General features: G+C 35.9%; 1 protein-coding gene across 1 annotated transcript in view; it reads left to right on the forward strand.

Annotated features, from left to right (window-relative positions):
* Positions 1-16,826, forward strand: part of TES (testin LIM domain protein) — a gene marked incomplete at both ends in the record, with an annotated part of 48,348 nt that overhangs the window by 21,171 nt on the left and 10,351 nt on the right. The window contains 3 exons of the mRNA XM_084229328.1: positions 3,864-3,949; positions 15,069-15,321; positions 16,169-16,504. Coding sequence (XP_084085454.1) covers positions 3,864-3,949; positions 15,069-15,321; positions 16,169-16,504 — 675 coding nt within the window. The remainder of the gene's footprint in view (positions 1-3,863; positions 3,950-15,068; positions 15,322-16,168; positions 16,505-16,826) is intronic.

Here is a 16,826-nt window from a genome sequence, read left to right on the forward strand (position 1 = left end):
CATTGTATGTTTTTTTTGAGTTGATGTAATTTGATTTCTTCATTATCTAGATGAAGTCCAGAGAAGAAAATGACTTTGAAAATCATTGAACTTGATAGTGATACTGAGACCAGATCATGGTTTTCTTAACTCTTCTCTGGTGAACCTTCTGCATTTTCATATGTCTGTATTTTGTGAATTCTCTGATATCTGTTGCCATACTCTTGAGCATTTCCTTAAACTGTAATATAGCTAATTCTCATAACATTACATATAAACACAAATCTCTTGTATGCTTTAATACAAGGATCTGGACTTTTTTTTTTTTTTTTTTTAATAGCAGAGGAACTGATGCTTCCTGGGCTCACCATATGCCAGTATATACCTTGGTCATCATTAACAGCATCTTCCCTTTCTTAACCCTCAACAGGAATTCTGAGGCGCAGGCATCTGGGTACAAATTCACCTACAAGATTTGGATATCCAAGAGTAACAGCTATGACTGTTGAGAAAAAGAGAAGAACCCTAACCAGAGGGTGTGGTCTGTGCTGAGGGTAAAGAGAAGGAAGGAGGAAGTACAGTGAGAAGTCTGGGTCCTGGACTTCAGAAAATCCTGAGCACAAAGTGAAGGAGGGAGAGCAGTTGCTTGAGCACTTAGGGTAGATGGGGTTCCAGATCTTTGAACTGAAACTAGTAAGGGTGGAGAATCCCAGCTCCTGTGGTCTCTGCCCCCCAAAGTTCTGAAAATAGGTCTTGAGAAACTTAAGTTGGCAGCTCTAGCTCTGAAACTCATTTGTACTCTAGGGTAGAATTACTACATTTTCCTTAATCTGATATATATTAGATTTGCAAAAGGAAGAGTAACAGATGCCTAGATGCCTAACCAAGGTAGAAACAGAAGTAGAAGAAATTTGCTTCTTATCAGTAAGAGATGTATATGGTCCTGTGCAAGTCTGTGCATAGAAACTGGATTTATCAAGGTTCGATTAGAATGAATGCTTGATTATAATTTCGTCTGGAACTGTGCACTTTTACTAAAGGGAAAACACTAGCCTGCGAACCACCTATCTTTACAGTTTGAGTGGTTCTGCTTTTTTATCCTAATAGAAGTTGATAAAGAAGATAGTGGAAGTAGTTCCCACCTAGTAATGTGGCATAAGCTAGAGATCTTCATTGCTTAAACTGAGGTTTAAGTTTTATAGGTATACATTTATATAACAAAAAGCAATTTCTCTTAATGAAATTATTCTAGGAAAGTACGTTTATTGTCAGTCTGAAACTATCTCCAGTTGCTTCAACTGCTAACAATGGTTTTGAAAATGAAGTGTCTTTATTGTAGCATCTTTATTTTTAATTAGAACTGCTTCCTTTAGTTTATAGCAGGAGAGTATATCATTGTCATGACCTCATTCCTCTCTCATTTACTTGTTGACTGTCTGTAATACTTTCAAAGTTTTCTTCTATTTATGGACATTTGGGGAAGATGAACGTATGTGTTTGGAAAGGTGGAAAGGAACTTCCTTCGGTAGTTCCTGTGCTAGAAGGCGCCTAATGGAGATAAGATGGGTTTATGGATGAATTGGTGATGGGACTTTTATGGGGAATACACAATGATGTAAAAAAAGAAAAAAAAAAATGAACCGGGTGGGGGGGCCGGGGGGTGGTGAAGCCGGCCCTCTAGGCAGGCCAGCGGGAGTGTAAAGAACACTGGAGGGATGCTACCTACATAAGCTTTCCAGGGCAGGCTGCAAGAGCCACTTTCCCAAATTACTGCTTTCCTCAGAGTTGGTCTCCTGCTCTTCCTCAAGGGTCTTCTCACTGAGGTTTGACAACACTCCCCTCCCATTGCCTGCATAGCTGTTCTCTAACCTTTCCCTCCTGACCTGTCTCATCCTATCTCTTCTATATTAAACACAAAAGGGATAGTCTAGAGCAGGAGATTTCTTCCTTCCTTTCTTGAAAAAAAAAAAAAAAAGAAAGGGGTATGTGTGTGTGTGTGTGTGTGTGTGTGTGTAATTCTAGTATGCCTGCTACATGGCTGACCCTGTCACTTTTCAGGTGCTCTAAAATATTCTTGGCTCCCAACATGCCCTCTCCTGCCATTGCCCTTTGCCTGTGGTGTTCCCTGTCCTGAATGTAGTTCTTCCTCCTCTTTGCAGTGCTAGATGCTGCTCATCCTTTTGATCTCCTCTCAAGCATTGCTGTTCAAAAGAGCTTCCTCAACCTCCGTGACAGATTCAAATCTTCTCTTTATAAAGCTCTCCAAAACTCACCTACTTTTAGAGGTGCTATGGGATGCTTTAGGAGTGTATAGTCCTTTTCCTTGAAGCAGGAATAATCCAGGGAATTTCTGTGGAAGACTGAAGAGCTTGCCGCATACACTCTACAGATGTCTTACCCCAGCAGCACTGTGGAGCACCATTTAGACCTTGGCTTTTGGGGTAACTTCCTATTGACTAGCTGTGTGACCAGGAGCCTATTTTTTCTACTCTGGAGATTAAGACCAGAAACCTCAAATAACCTTTCAGTCTCTCTGTCTGTCTCTGTCTGTCTCTGGTGTTAAATTAGGTTTGTCATTTTGAAAACTGGTAATGGATATGGAGACATGGCAAAGGTGGTGAGGATTAGTTAGTGCTAGACAGATTTTTATCGCCATTAAACAGTATGTTGGACAGTATGACTTTAAAAATAATTAACCAAGTAAACTGGCTGGATTTGAATATGCCCTTAGTTATGGTAAGAGCATGTGGTAACTTTCTGAGGAAAAAAAGGAAGGGCTTCATTTAAACTTCAGTTAGTTTCAATTACATAGTAACATGTATAGTGACAAGCTTTTGGTAAAGGTTACAAAGGGCATCATTGAAAGAAGTCTATTATTTGTCTGGCTTGAACTCTTACTCCAGATGCTATCTGGTAATGAATTTAGCACCAGTCACTGATGTGATATTTAAAATATGGAAAATGTAGTCACTGATGATTTGCAAGTGTGTTGATGCAACGCCAGTTGATTTTTTTTCACTCTCACTTGAATAGCTGGGTAAAAGACTTTCCATCTCTTTCTTATATCCTCCATGTGCACTTCCTCCTCTTTTGCTCATTAGGTCATCTCTCAGCAAGTTCCCAAGGATTATTATTTAAAGTGGTAAAAGAATAAAGTGGTTTTCTATAATAAAGGCAATAGTACAGCCTCCCACCTGCACCTGAAACATAAGAGCCCAGGCCTCAGAGCCAGACAGACTGGGATTCAGATCTGCTCTACTACTTATTACTGCTTGGATGTTAAGCAAGTTCCATAACCTCTCTGAAGTGTACTTTTCATCTCTAAAATGCCACTTATAGCATTTCCTAAGGTTCTGTAAGATTACGGTGAGATAAGTTTTACCTCTATTCCTGGCATTCAGTAAATGTTTAATGTTACTTTATTTTTTAGGATAATATGAAATGATATTATTTTAATCATAATTCCCAAAACCTTTCACACATTTCTTGTTTGCTGCAAAATACATCTTTTGGGGCCAGGCGTTTTTTTCTAAACTCTGACTCATGGATTGCGCCCTGTAACTGTTATGCATGAGAATGCTGTGACTGAAGAGACTCATGACTTTTCGTGTCTTGAAATACTTACTATACTCTATGATAGAATTGTATTCTGATTCTTTTCATGAAAAAAAAAGCAATAGGAATACAAAGTCATGTATGTACTTGAAGTCACCATATACATACATGGCATCGTCATTGACTAAACAATATGATACTCAAAAGATTTGTTTGAAAGTTATATCAACAGGAATGAGTGTCAAGTGGAATTAAAAGTGCAATTTATTGGATTTTTGAGGTTTAAAAAAAATGTAATAGTAAAGCCATGTTGTTTTTTTCTTTAATAGATGGGCTTAGGTCATGAGCAAGGATTTGGAGCCCCCTGTTTAAAATGCAAAGAAAAATGTGAAGGATTTGAACTGCACTTCTGGAGGTAATGTTTTAAAACTACAGTCATATTAGAAATTTCTTCTCTTTGGCAGTGTTTCCTCAGACAGTGGAGATTTCTTACAAGTTCTCTGGCATAGCTGCTAAGTTGTAGATATATTGTATTTTTTTCTAAGCAATAATTCCTGGCATTCAACTTGACAGAGCTAACTGGACCATAGTAACTATTTTTACTAGTTACTATTTTTACATAGTAACTATTTTTATTTGATTTATTTGCTGTGTTCCTCAGGTTTACTCTAAGTCTTGAGTACTGAATTTTTCTCTTCTCTGAGTAGCAAGTAAGTTTGTGGTAATCTTCTATGACTGCTTGTTAATTTAATTATTATTCTTAAAAATTGGTAACTGCATCTTGTCTATATATTTGTGATGACCAATACACATGAAAAATGAATTACATTTTCATGCCCTATTTGTCAGGAAAGGGACCTGAATTTTGGTCTCCTCAAAATTTTCTAGCTGTAAATTTACTACTGGAGTACTTTGAAATACTTGAATTTAAATTGCTGCTGCTATTATTATTATTATCATTACTATTATTAATGCCACTGGCTTGGTTTGATTCAAGTACCTATATGAGAACAAACGTTAGTGGGGCAAGAATGTGAATTTTGTATGTATCTTATTTGCATGTTTTAAGCAATACTGTATATCATATAGCACTGAAATTGGTACTTTAAGACTTTCTATGAAAAACAAAAATGCTATTAGTGGCTCTCAAGACCACAGTGGTTATTCATAAATTATAATCAGCACATTATTTTTAGAAGGAAAAACTATAAATATGATTAACTATGCAATGTTAGGACAGCAGCTATTTGGTTAGAATAAACCTCATATGAGAACCACTTCTGTAGTGTTATGTTTCCATAGAAAACGTCCTAGAATAAAAAATTACATTAGCTATTGGGACTATGTACAGTGTAAGTTAAAGGAGAATGTAAACAAATAAAATTTGGGGTATTAGGCTTTTTTGAAATCTTATTTACTTAGTATGTTTTGGAAAACAAAAACAGTTGTTTTAAATAGTGGAGGCAACAGAAACTTTATCCTCCCCAAACATGATAGTACAGTTCTTTTATTTGTAGGCAGGTAAATTTTTTCAGGGAATTTTTAAATTATAAGATAGTAATAGCTCATCTTTTACTACCTTTTCAAGGGACATAGCAATTAAGCAATTTGCTGTCACATTTTTTAAAAAGTAAAGTCGCTAGGCACAACATTGTTTTCATGGGTTAGAATATTTCAGCTCTAATGTGTGCACTGTCTAGTGTGCTCACTGAGCTTTTTAGAGAACTGCACTGCCCTCTGCTGGCCATGGCTTTTACTTTACACCCTTAAGAGACTTTCTAATTTGACTGGTATATTTGCCAAAAACTGCTGAGATTTTTAAAGCTCATTCTTAAGTGATAGCATCTTTTCTTTAAAGCAGAAAGTTAGTTTATAGTAATTCTTATTTGATGTATATTATTTCTCTATTAAGATAATTTCTTTGTACTCTGATATTTTCTGATAAATTTGTGTCAGAAGAGAGTAGATCTATGAGGCATGAAAATCACTTTTTTTTTTTAATTTTAATTTTTCCACACAGCTATTTATTTACCTTGGTATAGTCTAAAAATTTGTTAAAATTTGTGAAAGACTATGGCTTTGGGACAGTCTTCAGTCTATCTTGGGTTTATTCAGTCCCCAGATGGTATTACTTAGTAGTCTGTCTTCTTCCTGGCATGAGCCCATAGGTATTTCTCTCTCGGAGCCCAGAGGTATTTCTCTGTCAGAATTCTTGGTATAATTATTCTTTTTTTTTAAACCTCAACTAGAAAGTTCGAGGACAGATGAGCCTTTGACCTTCAGATGAGCCAGTTTCCAGTACAGTTTGAAGTGAAATATTCTAGGCTGGCTGTCGTAAATGCAACAAAGATTCCAGTTCTGTTCTAGGGCTACAGAACTGCTGTGATTGAGATGAATGTGGGGCCCCAGGACACTGCCCTCTCAGCTGTTTCCTCCTCCTTGTTCTTGGTGTCCCTCGATTTCTAAAGCCCACAGGGCTTCATGGCACACGTTGTCAAAAAAGAGCTAAGTTATTCTCCACCTTTTACCAGTCTGGTCCTCCATACAACCACAGAAATGGTCTTTTGAAAGTGGATACTATTAAGTAATTTCTGATAGCTTGAGAACCTTCACTGCTTTCCTACTGAACTTGATCTTTTTGGAAAAACCTTGACCTTTACTGTTAAACATCATCTTCTGGCCTCAGCTTGCTTTTCTTGCCTAATCTCCTACCTTCCTTCCACGTTCATTGTGCTCCAACTGCCTAAACACATGCTGCTCCTTGAAATTTCTTTGCTCAGTTTATAATGCCACCTTTCACTGCCTCCATATACCACCAAGTCAATTTAAAGATCACTTTCCCCCTCAAACCTTGTACATTTGCAGGAAGTGAGGAAATACATACTTAGATTTCACTCACTTTCTCACTTGGATCTCTTGCCATTGCCCTCTGTTGCTCGGAACAAGATAACCCAATAACTCACTGCTGTAATCCTGTGCGGTCAGCCTCCTAGATTAGAGCATAGGACAGTGAAGACTGCCTGTTCAAGATGTGACACAATAGTTGTAAAGCAACTAACAATGAATTCTTATGCTTATGGAAGTATAGGGTGGAACTTGTAACTTAGCTAGCCAAATGACTTGTTTGACCCTGTAAGTTATATATTTTCTATGTCACAAATCAATAAATACTTGCACAAATCAATAAGTTTTCCATTGCTGCATAACAAATTATTGCAAATGTAGCACGTTAACACCACACATGAGTCCTTAAAAAGGAAAGAATTTTCTCTCGGTGTAGAAGTAAAGTAATAGGTATTTGAGGTATAAAAAGAATTCAAAGCAGTTGGTGGCTTTGAAAATGGAGGTGGCCACATGCCAAGGAATATGAGCAGCTTCTAGAAGCTGACAGCAGTCACAGGCTGACAGCCAGCAAGGAAAAAGGGCTACAACCACAAAGAAATGATTTCTAGGAATAAGCCTAGAAGCACGTTAGCACCACACCTATCAATGAACTCAGCATACCCTTATTCTTTTTTTTTTTATTTTTAAACAATATTTGCTTCGCCTTACCCCCTCAGATTGAGTCCACATAGAATTCCCTTCTCCAAAGCACCCATGCACCATCACCACAGTCCCCTGTGCTCCTCCCTCCCTCCCTCTGATCCCTCTCCCTCTTCCTGCCCTGCAGTATGTCTCTGATTTATAATTGTCTGTTTTTGCTTTGTTGTGTTTTGTACTGTTATTTTTTTTACACTGATGTCTTATTTGGTTCCCCTATATTCCTCTTATAAGTGAAACCATGCAATATTTTTCTTTTTCCCTTTGGCTTTCTTCACTGAGCGTAATTCCTTCTAGCTCCAGCCACATTGCTGTGAATGGCATGAGTTTATCTTTTTTGATTGCTGAATAATATTCCATTGTGTATGTATTCCACATCTTCTTGATCCAGTCATCTATTTTTGGGCTTTTGGGTTGTTTCTAGGTATTACATATTGTAAATACTGCTGCATTAAACATAGGTGTGCAGGTGTTCTTTTGAATCAGTGTCTTTGTGTCCTTCAGGTAGATCCCCAGTAGTGGAATTGCCAGGTCATATGGTAGCTCCATTTTTAGTAGAATGAGGAACCTCCAGACATCTTTCCATAGTGGTTGGACTAGTTTGCACTCCCAGCAGCAATGTAGGAGAGTAACATATCCTTATTCTATAGGTCAGAAGTCTGGGTAGGTTTAGTTGGATTTATGTTCAGGATCTCAAATATTTGAAATCCAGGTTTACTCAGACTGGGCTGTAGTCTGTAAACTAGGGAAGAATTTGCTTCTAGGCTCATTCCTAGAAATCATTTCTTTGTGGTTGTAGCCCTTTTTCCTTGCTGGCTGTCAGCCTGTGACTGCTGTCAGCTTCTAGAAGCTGCTCATATTCCTTGGCATGTGGCCACCTCCATTTTCAAAGCCACCAACTGCTTTGAATTCTTTTTATACCTCAAATACCTATTACTTTACTTCTACACCGAGAGAAAAATCTTTCCTTTTTAAGGACTCATACCATTAGATTAGGCACACTTGAATAATCACCCTTTTGCCATATAAGATAACATCATTACCAGGGGGCAAAGGTCATAGGGACCATCTTAAAATTTTGCTTACCAGAATACTTTATGTACTTGATTGTACCTAATCCTTATAATACCTTTTGAGATAAATGGTGGTAGTCCCATTTTATCTATGAGAACTCACAAATTTAGGAAAGTTAAGTAATTTACCAAAGGCACAGCTTAAAGATAGAGTTGAAATTTGAACCCCAAAGTGGCCAGCCTTTTCCTTTCTACAGGACAATACAGAAACTTGTACCCATGTTTACATTAATCACACTGAACCTGGGATTGTACAAGGCTGTCTTCTCTTAAGCGTCACACTTTTATGACATATGTCTGGGGAAATGTGGTCCTCTAAATATGAGCTCTTCCCTTTCCTCAGTTTGCCAATGTCTACAAGGCCAGAGGAAAATAAAAGGTTGAGGATTCCTGATAGTTCTCACATAAAAGCGACTATTTTCTGGGCACACTTTCAAGTAATATTGAGAGACAGTAAATATTTGTGAAATACAAGACAACAAAGCCAAGATTTTAAGGAGTTTATAGCCAATTATTTCACAATGAAAGTATGGTAATATTGTTGAAACTATAGATCAATTATCATATAAATAATTGAATTATTCTTTTGTTTCAGCTGTGATAAATCCTAATAAAATTGTCACATTTTATAAGAAAAGGGCTACTTAAAAATAAAGCATATATCTGTTCAGAGAATTTCCAATTGGTTTTAGTTTTGGCTAGCTAGCCAAAAACTAAAAACTTCCTGCCACAAATGGATTAATGCCTGTGTTGAATTTTGTAACCGAGACCCACAGTTAAGTCCATGTATCTTCATCCCTCTTTAAAAAGGGCAGCTTCCCAAGTCTTTTAAGTGCTGATTTTGCATAAAGGGGTGTCAGGACATTGCCTTTAAATCACTGTGTGTGCTGGCAGCCTGTCAGAGCACTCCAGTGGCTACTACTTGCCATGGAAAATTAATTTTTACAAATTATACAAATAATATAATTTTTTTCTCTCTCTTTGGGAAGATGAGGAATGGCTTCTAATTGTGGCTTGAAACTGTTTCATGTGTAGTAAATTTTGATACCCTTTTGGATCTAACTTAAAAATCCTGAAGTTATACATTATCGTGTTATACATTATACAGTTTTGATTTTCATGCATAATATCTTTTTGGTTGTTAATTGTGCTAAGCTTTTTGGTACAAAGACCTTTTAGTGCAGAGAACCCTATTTTCCCCATACCTCGAAGCTTCCAGTCTTTTAAATCTTTTTAAAAATATCATTGCATCTTTTTAAAAATATCAAAAACTATTTTAAACTAAATTCTGAATCTCCCTTCCCTCCTTCCCCGCCCCCCCCCCACAAAACTTTTATTAACATGGAGCGTTTGGGGCTGACTATGGAAATTGTGTTTGTGTGTGTGTGCACGCGTGCGCACGTGCACCCAGGAAAACTGCCTTCAAATTTGTGTAGTTCAAGTGAATTTAGTAAAGATTCTAGTCTTCATATATCATCAGAAGTTATTTATGAATCATCAAAAGAAAGGTATTATACATACCTTACTATGCTCAAACATGCCTTGTTTTTATTTTAGGTTGGCATAAAACAAATTTTTAATGCTTTCTTAGGAAGGCTGGAATCTGTGTTATTTTAGGCTGAAATTAAATTGGTAATGCCTCTCTCATTCTCATGTCTTCTCTTCGATAATGAAAACAGTATTTTCCCCCCAATTCCTAAACAAAATTTTCTTTTTAATAAAGTTATAGTATATATTCCAAATGACTGTGTTTAACTGTGGACACCTTGGTGTGGTGGGTGTGGTATGTTAACATATATCTGAAGAAGTGGGATTAAAAAACATTAAAACAATGTTACCTGTATTTAAAAAAATGTAAAATAAATATTTCTAAAAATAAAAATATCCAATTTTAATATGGGAGATTCAAATATAAAACACTGTGGTCTAAAACCCCAAGAAGAGGATTTAAGGCACATTTTTAAAACTAGATCGAAAGTAAATAGCACAGATTTTCATAACAGATAGCTCTTGGCACCTGGCCTGGATTTTATAGTTTTCATTTTTGCATGAAGGTTTGTAATTGTCACCTTTAATTATAGAAGTGGAACTTCAATGTAAGGAGCTCTTCACATCTGCAAGGGATGTGGTCATTCCAGCTGTTTCAGTGATGACAGCTCTGGTTGAGAGAACCATGCCACCCTTTTTGAGTCACATCCTGCCAACTGCAGTTCACTGTGTTAGAACAGATGAGGCTTAAATGTATGTTAGTGATTTTTAAAACCATACTAAATCAATCATAGATTCTCCCTATTTAGAAAACTAATAACTGGACATACTGTTTCATTTTCTCACATCACTGTTGCCATTGGTGTTTTGTTTTAAGCTGATTTTACTTGCTTGCTACAGAAAGGCATTTTGGGTGAGTGAAGGAGTAAGCAGGAAAAAGAGAGTTCATCAGAATGTGAATCTTCCAAGAATTGCCAAAACAAGAAAAAGCATAAAGATGGCTCATGTGTCATTGGGTAATAGACCTTTTTATATTTAACACTTTTGCAGCAAACATAATTTTGTAATCATGTCACATTTGTCTTCGTTCATGTGTTAGAAAGCTCTTACTCTCTTACTATTTGCCTTTCAAATTCTTAAATCTGCTCTTTATTTTGTGGTGTACATGCTGTACTGGATAATAAGCAATCTCAAAGGAAGTCCAGTGTTATCAGATATGCTTGTAACATAATTACTTCATTAGTTAGTCACTTTGCTAATTATTAAGATACATGCCTAGTTCACAATAATTTTAGGATCTAGTTATCTATATTAAGATCTCACTTCCCACCTTATCTCTTTCCCCCTCAAGAAGATATGATTTTGAACTTGATCCAAAAACAGTGTGGTGGTTTTTTGATAGTTATTTTGCTTTGTTTTTGCTAACTGAAGAACATGAATAAAGAACAGACTGCAGTGGGACAATATGCTCCATTCCACTAGATGGGAGTATGAGATAACCATCGATGCAAGAGTCTTTTATAGCTGCGCTGCAGTATGCAAACTCTTCAGCAGATTCTTACCAAATATAGATTTCTGACCAGTGTGGGAAGGGGAGGAGTTGCCTTCCCACTGATCCTATCTCTGTCTCTCTGTCTCTCTCTTTTTAGAACTGTTCAAGTCAGATATATTTGCAGTTTACATACCTCGCCTTAAAAAATTTCAGAACACAAAATCTGTATTTTGTAATTCGTTATTTCACAAAGAAACTCACTTTATAGTTTTAGTTGTTTGGTTTTCACACTTTTTGATTTATATTTATATTAAATTTAAATCCAGAAACCTTATTTAACTCTTATTGACACTGATATATTACATTCTTATTTCATCAGGCATTGTACCTGTAGATAACAGTTTAGTTTCTTCTGTGATGAATCCTTTTAACTTCTATTTCTTTGATTTTCATTACTTCTCTGATTTGTACTCATAGGACAATATGAGTGAAGTGGTGACATCAAGGTTGTTTCTTGCTTCAGATCCTAAAATGAATGCACTAAGTCTAATGTATAAGAAGACTTGTGGATTTTTATTTCCCTTTCAGTTCCTATCTGTAGCTGAAATTACTAACCAAATATAATCAGAAGAGGTATTAAAAAGTATTGTATGATTTTTCTGAATCTAATGAGAAGCAGACATTTAATTTGTTACTTTCTGTTATGGTCTTTATTTTCCTCCCTTACACATTAGGCTTATTCTGCAATTTTCCTAACTTCCCGAATTGAACACTTAGCTTATTTTTACTTTTTCTTCTTTCTAATGTGAGCATTTAAGCTATGAATCTCCTCCTAAGCATTCTTTAGTTAAGCTCCATGAAGTAAGTTTTTTTCTTTTTTCTCTAAAATGTTTTTTGTTTTATTTTGTCATTGTTCCTTTTATTTTGTTTTTTAAAGAATATTTCTAGTTGCTTTTTTTGCTGTTGACTTCTAACATATAATTGTGTTCTGTTCAGATAATGTTGTTGATGATGATCATTCCTTGGGCATTTCTTGAGACTTGCATTATGGCATAGTATGTATTCTTTTTTTTTTTTTTCTTTTTTGAAGTGTTTCAAATGCTTCCAAAAAAAAAAAACCACACAGTGTGTGTTCTCCATTGTTTGGGTGTGATATTTCTTATGTGTCTGTTAGACCAAACTTGTTAATTGTATTATTTAAATCTATTTCCAATTCTTTTGTAAATCTCATTTTGATGGGTTTGTTGATATGTTTCAAATTGTCCTTTTATTTTTACTTATATATTTTGAAGTTAGACTATTAGACTGCATTAAGTTTAGAGCTAATACATCATAGTGTTTTTTTAATTTTTGCTGTGACACTAATATTAAGAAAAAAGCATTAAAGTCTGACTTGTGTGATATTAATACAGACCTCTAACTTACATTTTGCTGGAGTTGGCCTGGTTTATCTTTTTTGGATTCTTATACTTTCATCATTTCTATACCTTACATTTTAAGTATCTCTTGTAAATCACATAGTTTACTTTTGTTGTATTATGTTTGACATCCTCTGACTTTTAATTGGAGAATGAGTCCATCTATTGCTATGTTTATATTATATCAACCATCTTAATTTGTGCTTTCTGTATGTCCCAATTTCCCTTTTTTGCCTTTCTTGCTGCCTTCTCTTTAACTAATTGCATTTTTATATTTTCATTCCATTTTCATTTTAGTAATCTAGAAATTATCTATAGTATGTCTTTTTCTGGTTATCTAGATCTTTTAACCTCCATTCTTAGCAACCTTTATCTTTAATATCTATCTGAACAATGTAAGGATGATAGAATGACTTTTTAAAATACCAGATTTCCCCCTTTGATTTATATGCCATAAGTGCCAGGTTTTTTCATTCCAGCTTTTTTTTTTTTTTAAAGAAATAGTTTACTGGTACAAGTATATAAAAAATTAAAACTCCGTTGCATTCTTGAGGCACCAAGGGGGACAACACCATCACTTTTCCCTTGACAAGTGGGGAAACCCTAAGCGCTGACTTACATTTTTGATAACACAAAGTCTCTTTCATTCTTTTTGCTTCTGTCATCTTTCCCTGTTTCTGTGCTAAACTCCTTCCTGAATCCTTACCTTTTCCTTCTACTTTTCCCCTAGGAGGTGAAGGTGATCTGTCACCTCTTTTGTGTATGTATCATTCCTTAATTTCAGAGTTCAGGCTACAGTAACACTAGCCATGTGCCTCCTGCAGTGCACTTGATACCCTTACCCTATTGCATAAGGCATTTCAAACTTAGCAGTAGTTCAGTTTCAGAGGCTTCTCATTATCTGTTCCTCTTTTTTATTTGCTCTCTCTTTCCTCCTTTGTATTTACTATCTTAATAAATTGCATTCCATCTGCTGACTTACTCATCCCAAAAACCTTGTTTCTTTTGACACACTGAACCTTCCCATTACCCTCATTATCTACCACAGAGTTTTATAAGTTTTACATTCCAAGAGATCATAAATCTTTAGTCCAAACTATAACACATCTTACATGGATCATGATAATAACCGTCCAAGATGCAAATTCCATTTCTGAAATAGCCAAAGGTTCCGATACTTAGGACCATGCCATTGCAAATTGGATGCACCATTGACTTGTTATTTGAACAGGTCTCCCTATTTGCAGTTGTGTTTACCCCTAACCTATTGTCAAATGGGAGGTATTACAACATTTAAAAAAAAGTTATAGCCATGGTATTCCATAACCTAAAAGACTTCAGTGCATCCTGATTGATCTAATAATGAAGGAAAAATTTCTTAATAACCTATAAATTCCTACATGATCTCATGCCTGCCTCTGACCCTGTCACTGCCTCATCCATCTAAGGGAGCAATCTCTTTCCTAACTGAGGAACACCACAAATACTTGTTCTACCCAAAATGTTGGTTGAAGCCTACTTCTCCTTTCTTTCGCTCTTCCCAAATACACACGCATACCAATTTATGCTTTCCTCATCATTTCCAAGACAGAATTTTCCTTTAGTAGCCTATACTTTTCTTTACTACTACAAATGCAAAGTGTGTGTGTGTGTGTGTGTGTGTGTGTTTAACATCTGTTTTCTCACTAGGACATAGTGGTTAAAAAAAATCTGTCTTTTTACTAGGACATAATGGCCTACTTTTTTTTAAACATTATGTCCTACTATCTAGTACATAACTTGACACAGTGGCATTGATATGGTACATGCATGCATACATGAGTATGAATGAATATATGGTAGACCAGATTGGGGGAGGGAGTGGTGTTCTTTAACTGTGAGTAACACTGGGGCATAGACAATTATTTGTCTTTTTCTACGTAACAGAGCACCTGGTAGGTGGTCACTGTTTGATGAAATAAAAGAAAGGAAGGGAAAGAAAAAAAAAAAAGGGAGAAAGAAAAAGACAGGGAAAGAAATGGGAAAGAAAACAAATAAGCAAATGACTGTGGTTAAACCTAAACCTAGGGTTCTAGTTCTTGATCATAAAAAATCTTATCAACTTCCCTACTTTTTGTTTAAAAAAAAAAAGAATAATGACTTTGAAATGACCTCATGCAATAAAATGTAAAACCTCTTGCTGTGATAAGTTTTGGTAGTAGTGTTGATGAATAGTGTGTGTATTCATTTTGGTGAAAAAAATGAGAAAAGCTAGGTGGGGTTAGTGTCTGACATGTCCTCTTTTGCATGCATTTTTAATCAAAACTTAACTTTTTCAAAATCTCTAAAGCAAAGGTACATTTTTATGCTCCTTTTTGTTAAATTTATGAATATTTAGTGTCATCCCTCCCCACATACACATAAAGGACTTGCTTTTGATACCTTTATATAGACTATGTGTGAAAGTATTTTATAAACTATATTAGCATAATTTTTAATGATGAGGTATAATTAATTATTTCTTATTAATCTCCAAAATTTTAGAAAAATATGTCGTAACTGCAAGTGCGGCCAAGAAGAACATGATGTCCTCTTGAGCAATGAGGAGGATCGAAAAGTGGGGAAACTTTTTGAAGACACCAAGTATACCACCTTGATTGCAAAGCTAAAATCAGATGGAATTCCCATGTATAAACGTAATGTTATGATACTGACCAATCCACTGGCTGCCAAGAAGAATGTGTCCATCAACACAGTCACCTATGAATGGGCTCCTCCTGTCCAGAATCAGGCATTGGTAAATAACAAGTGGGATGGGGGTCACTATATTAAAGTTCCTGGATTATTTATTTAGAGGAATTCCTTTAGTGGCCTTATCAACCTTGGGTCAGCTATTTTTCTGGGATTTCCACTGTTTTGACTTTCAGCTCCTATTACATATTTTGAAAGTAAGTTTAGATTCCTCATGGAATTTTTCTGATTACCTTGATATGTTAACCATTTTAAAGGTATATATCTTAATAATTAGATGCAAACAGATGATTTGTATAAATCTAGTAACTTTTCTGGCTGTCACAAGATTTCTCTTGAGATGATAAAGGATATCTGCAGAGTATAAGTTGTCATTTTATAGAACTGAAAAAATGTTCAGTACTATTATTTCTTTTACTATGTAAGGTGAAAAAAATAGGATTTTGTATCAAGCTCCTTCTAGTATAAACACCAGATGAGAAAATTGGACATCTTTCAAGGTTAGTTAAATCATTAAAGAGAATCTGTAATGATTGTCATTTTATAATGATGCAAATGCTGCTGATCCATTCCCATCTGCCTACAAATGTGTGTTCTCTTGCGGTTGTACATTTGCATAGTTAGTGCAAGTAAACATTAGTAACTCAAATCTTTCTACAAATGGAAAAAAACAAGTTGATTTCATGGAGGAAAATGTGGGGTTTTTAAAATAAAATTAAGTGTATTTATGTAATATTTTGTAACATCTCAAGCTATTTATATTATGAAGATTGTTACTAAAGGATAAAACTGACTTTTTTCTTTAGTCACTTGCTTTTGATATGTGTTCTACAATATCACCTGTCTGATGGCCAAGGCACCTCCCAATTAACAGTGGTCTCCTTGTGGCTCAGGCCAGGCAGTACATGCAGATGCTGCCCAAGGAGAAGCAGCCAGTGGCGGGCTCGGAGGGAGCACAGTACCGCAAGAAGCAACTGGCAAAGCAGCTCCCTGCACATGACCAGGACCCTTCCAAGTGCCATGAGTTATCTCCCAAAGAGGTGAAAGAGATGGAGCAGTTTGTGAAGAAATATAAGAGCGAGGCTCTGGGTGTAGGAGATGTCAAACTTCCCTATGAGATGTCTGCTCAAGGCCCCAATAAAATGTACATCCCTGGCGGGGATCGAAGCACCACGGCAGCAGTAGGGGCCATGGAGGACAAATCAGCTGAACACAAAAGAACTCAGTATGTAAGTAGAGTGGACCAATTGATGTTTTGACGGCTGTTTCTCTTTCTCTGAACCTTTCTGGAGCAATGCCTGTTTCCAAAAAGGAGCAGGTGAGGGAAATCAATTGAATTAAAATTCAGCTGAGGCATACTTTAGAGAAACCTCTGTCTAAAGCCAAGTTTTCTGATTATCTGTTGCCAAGGATAATTGTGAGGTTTATGTATACACAGTAGTTGGCATTGGTATCACGCTGGAGCACAACATAGTAATCTAGTCTGTTTCTAAACATAATTTTAGTGTTAATTGTTTATAAATAAGAATAATATATGCTTATGTTTATTTA

The sequence above is a fragment of the Talpa europaea genome, assembly GCF_964194135.1.
Source record: "Talpa europaea genome assembly, chromosome: 3".
Classification (NCBI taxonomy): Eukaryota; Metazoa; Chordata; class Mammalia; order Eulipotyphla; family Talpidae; genus Talpa; species Talpa europaea.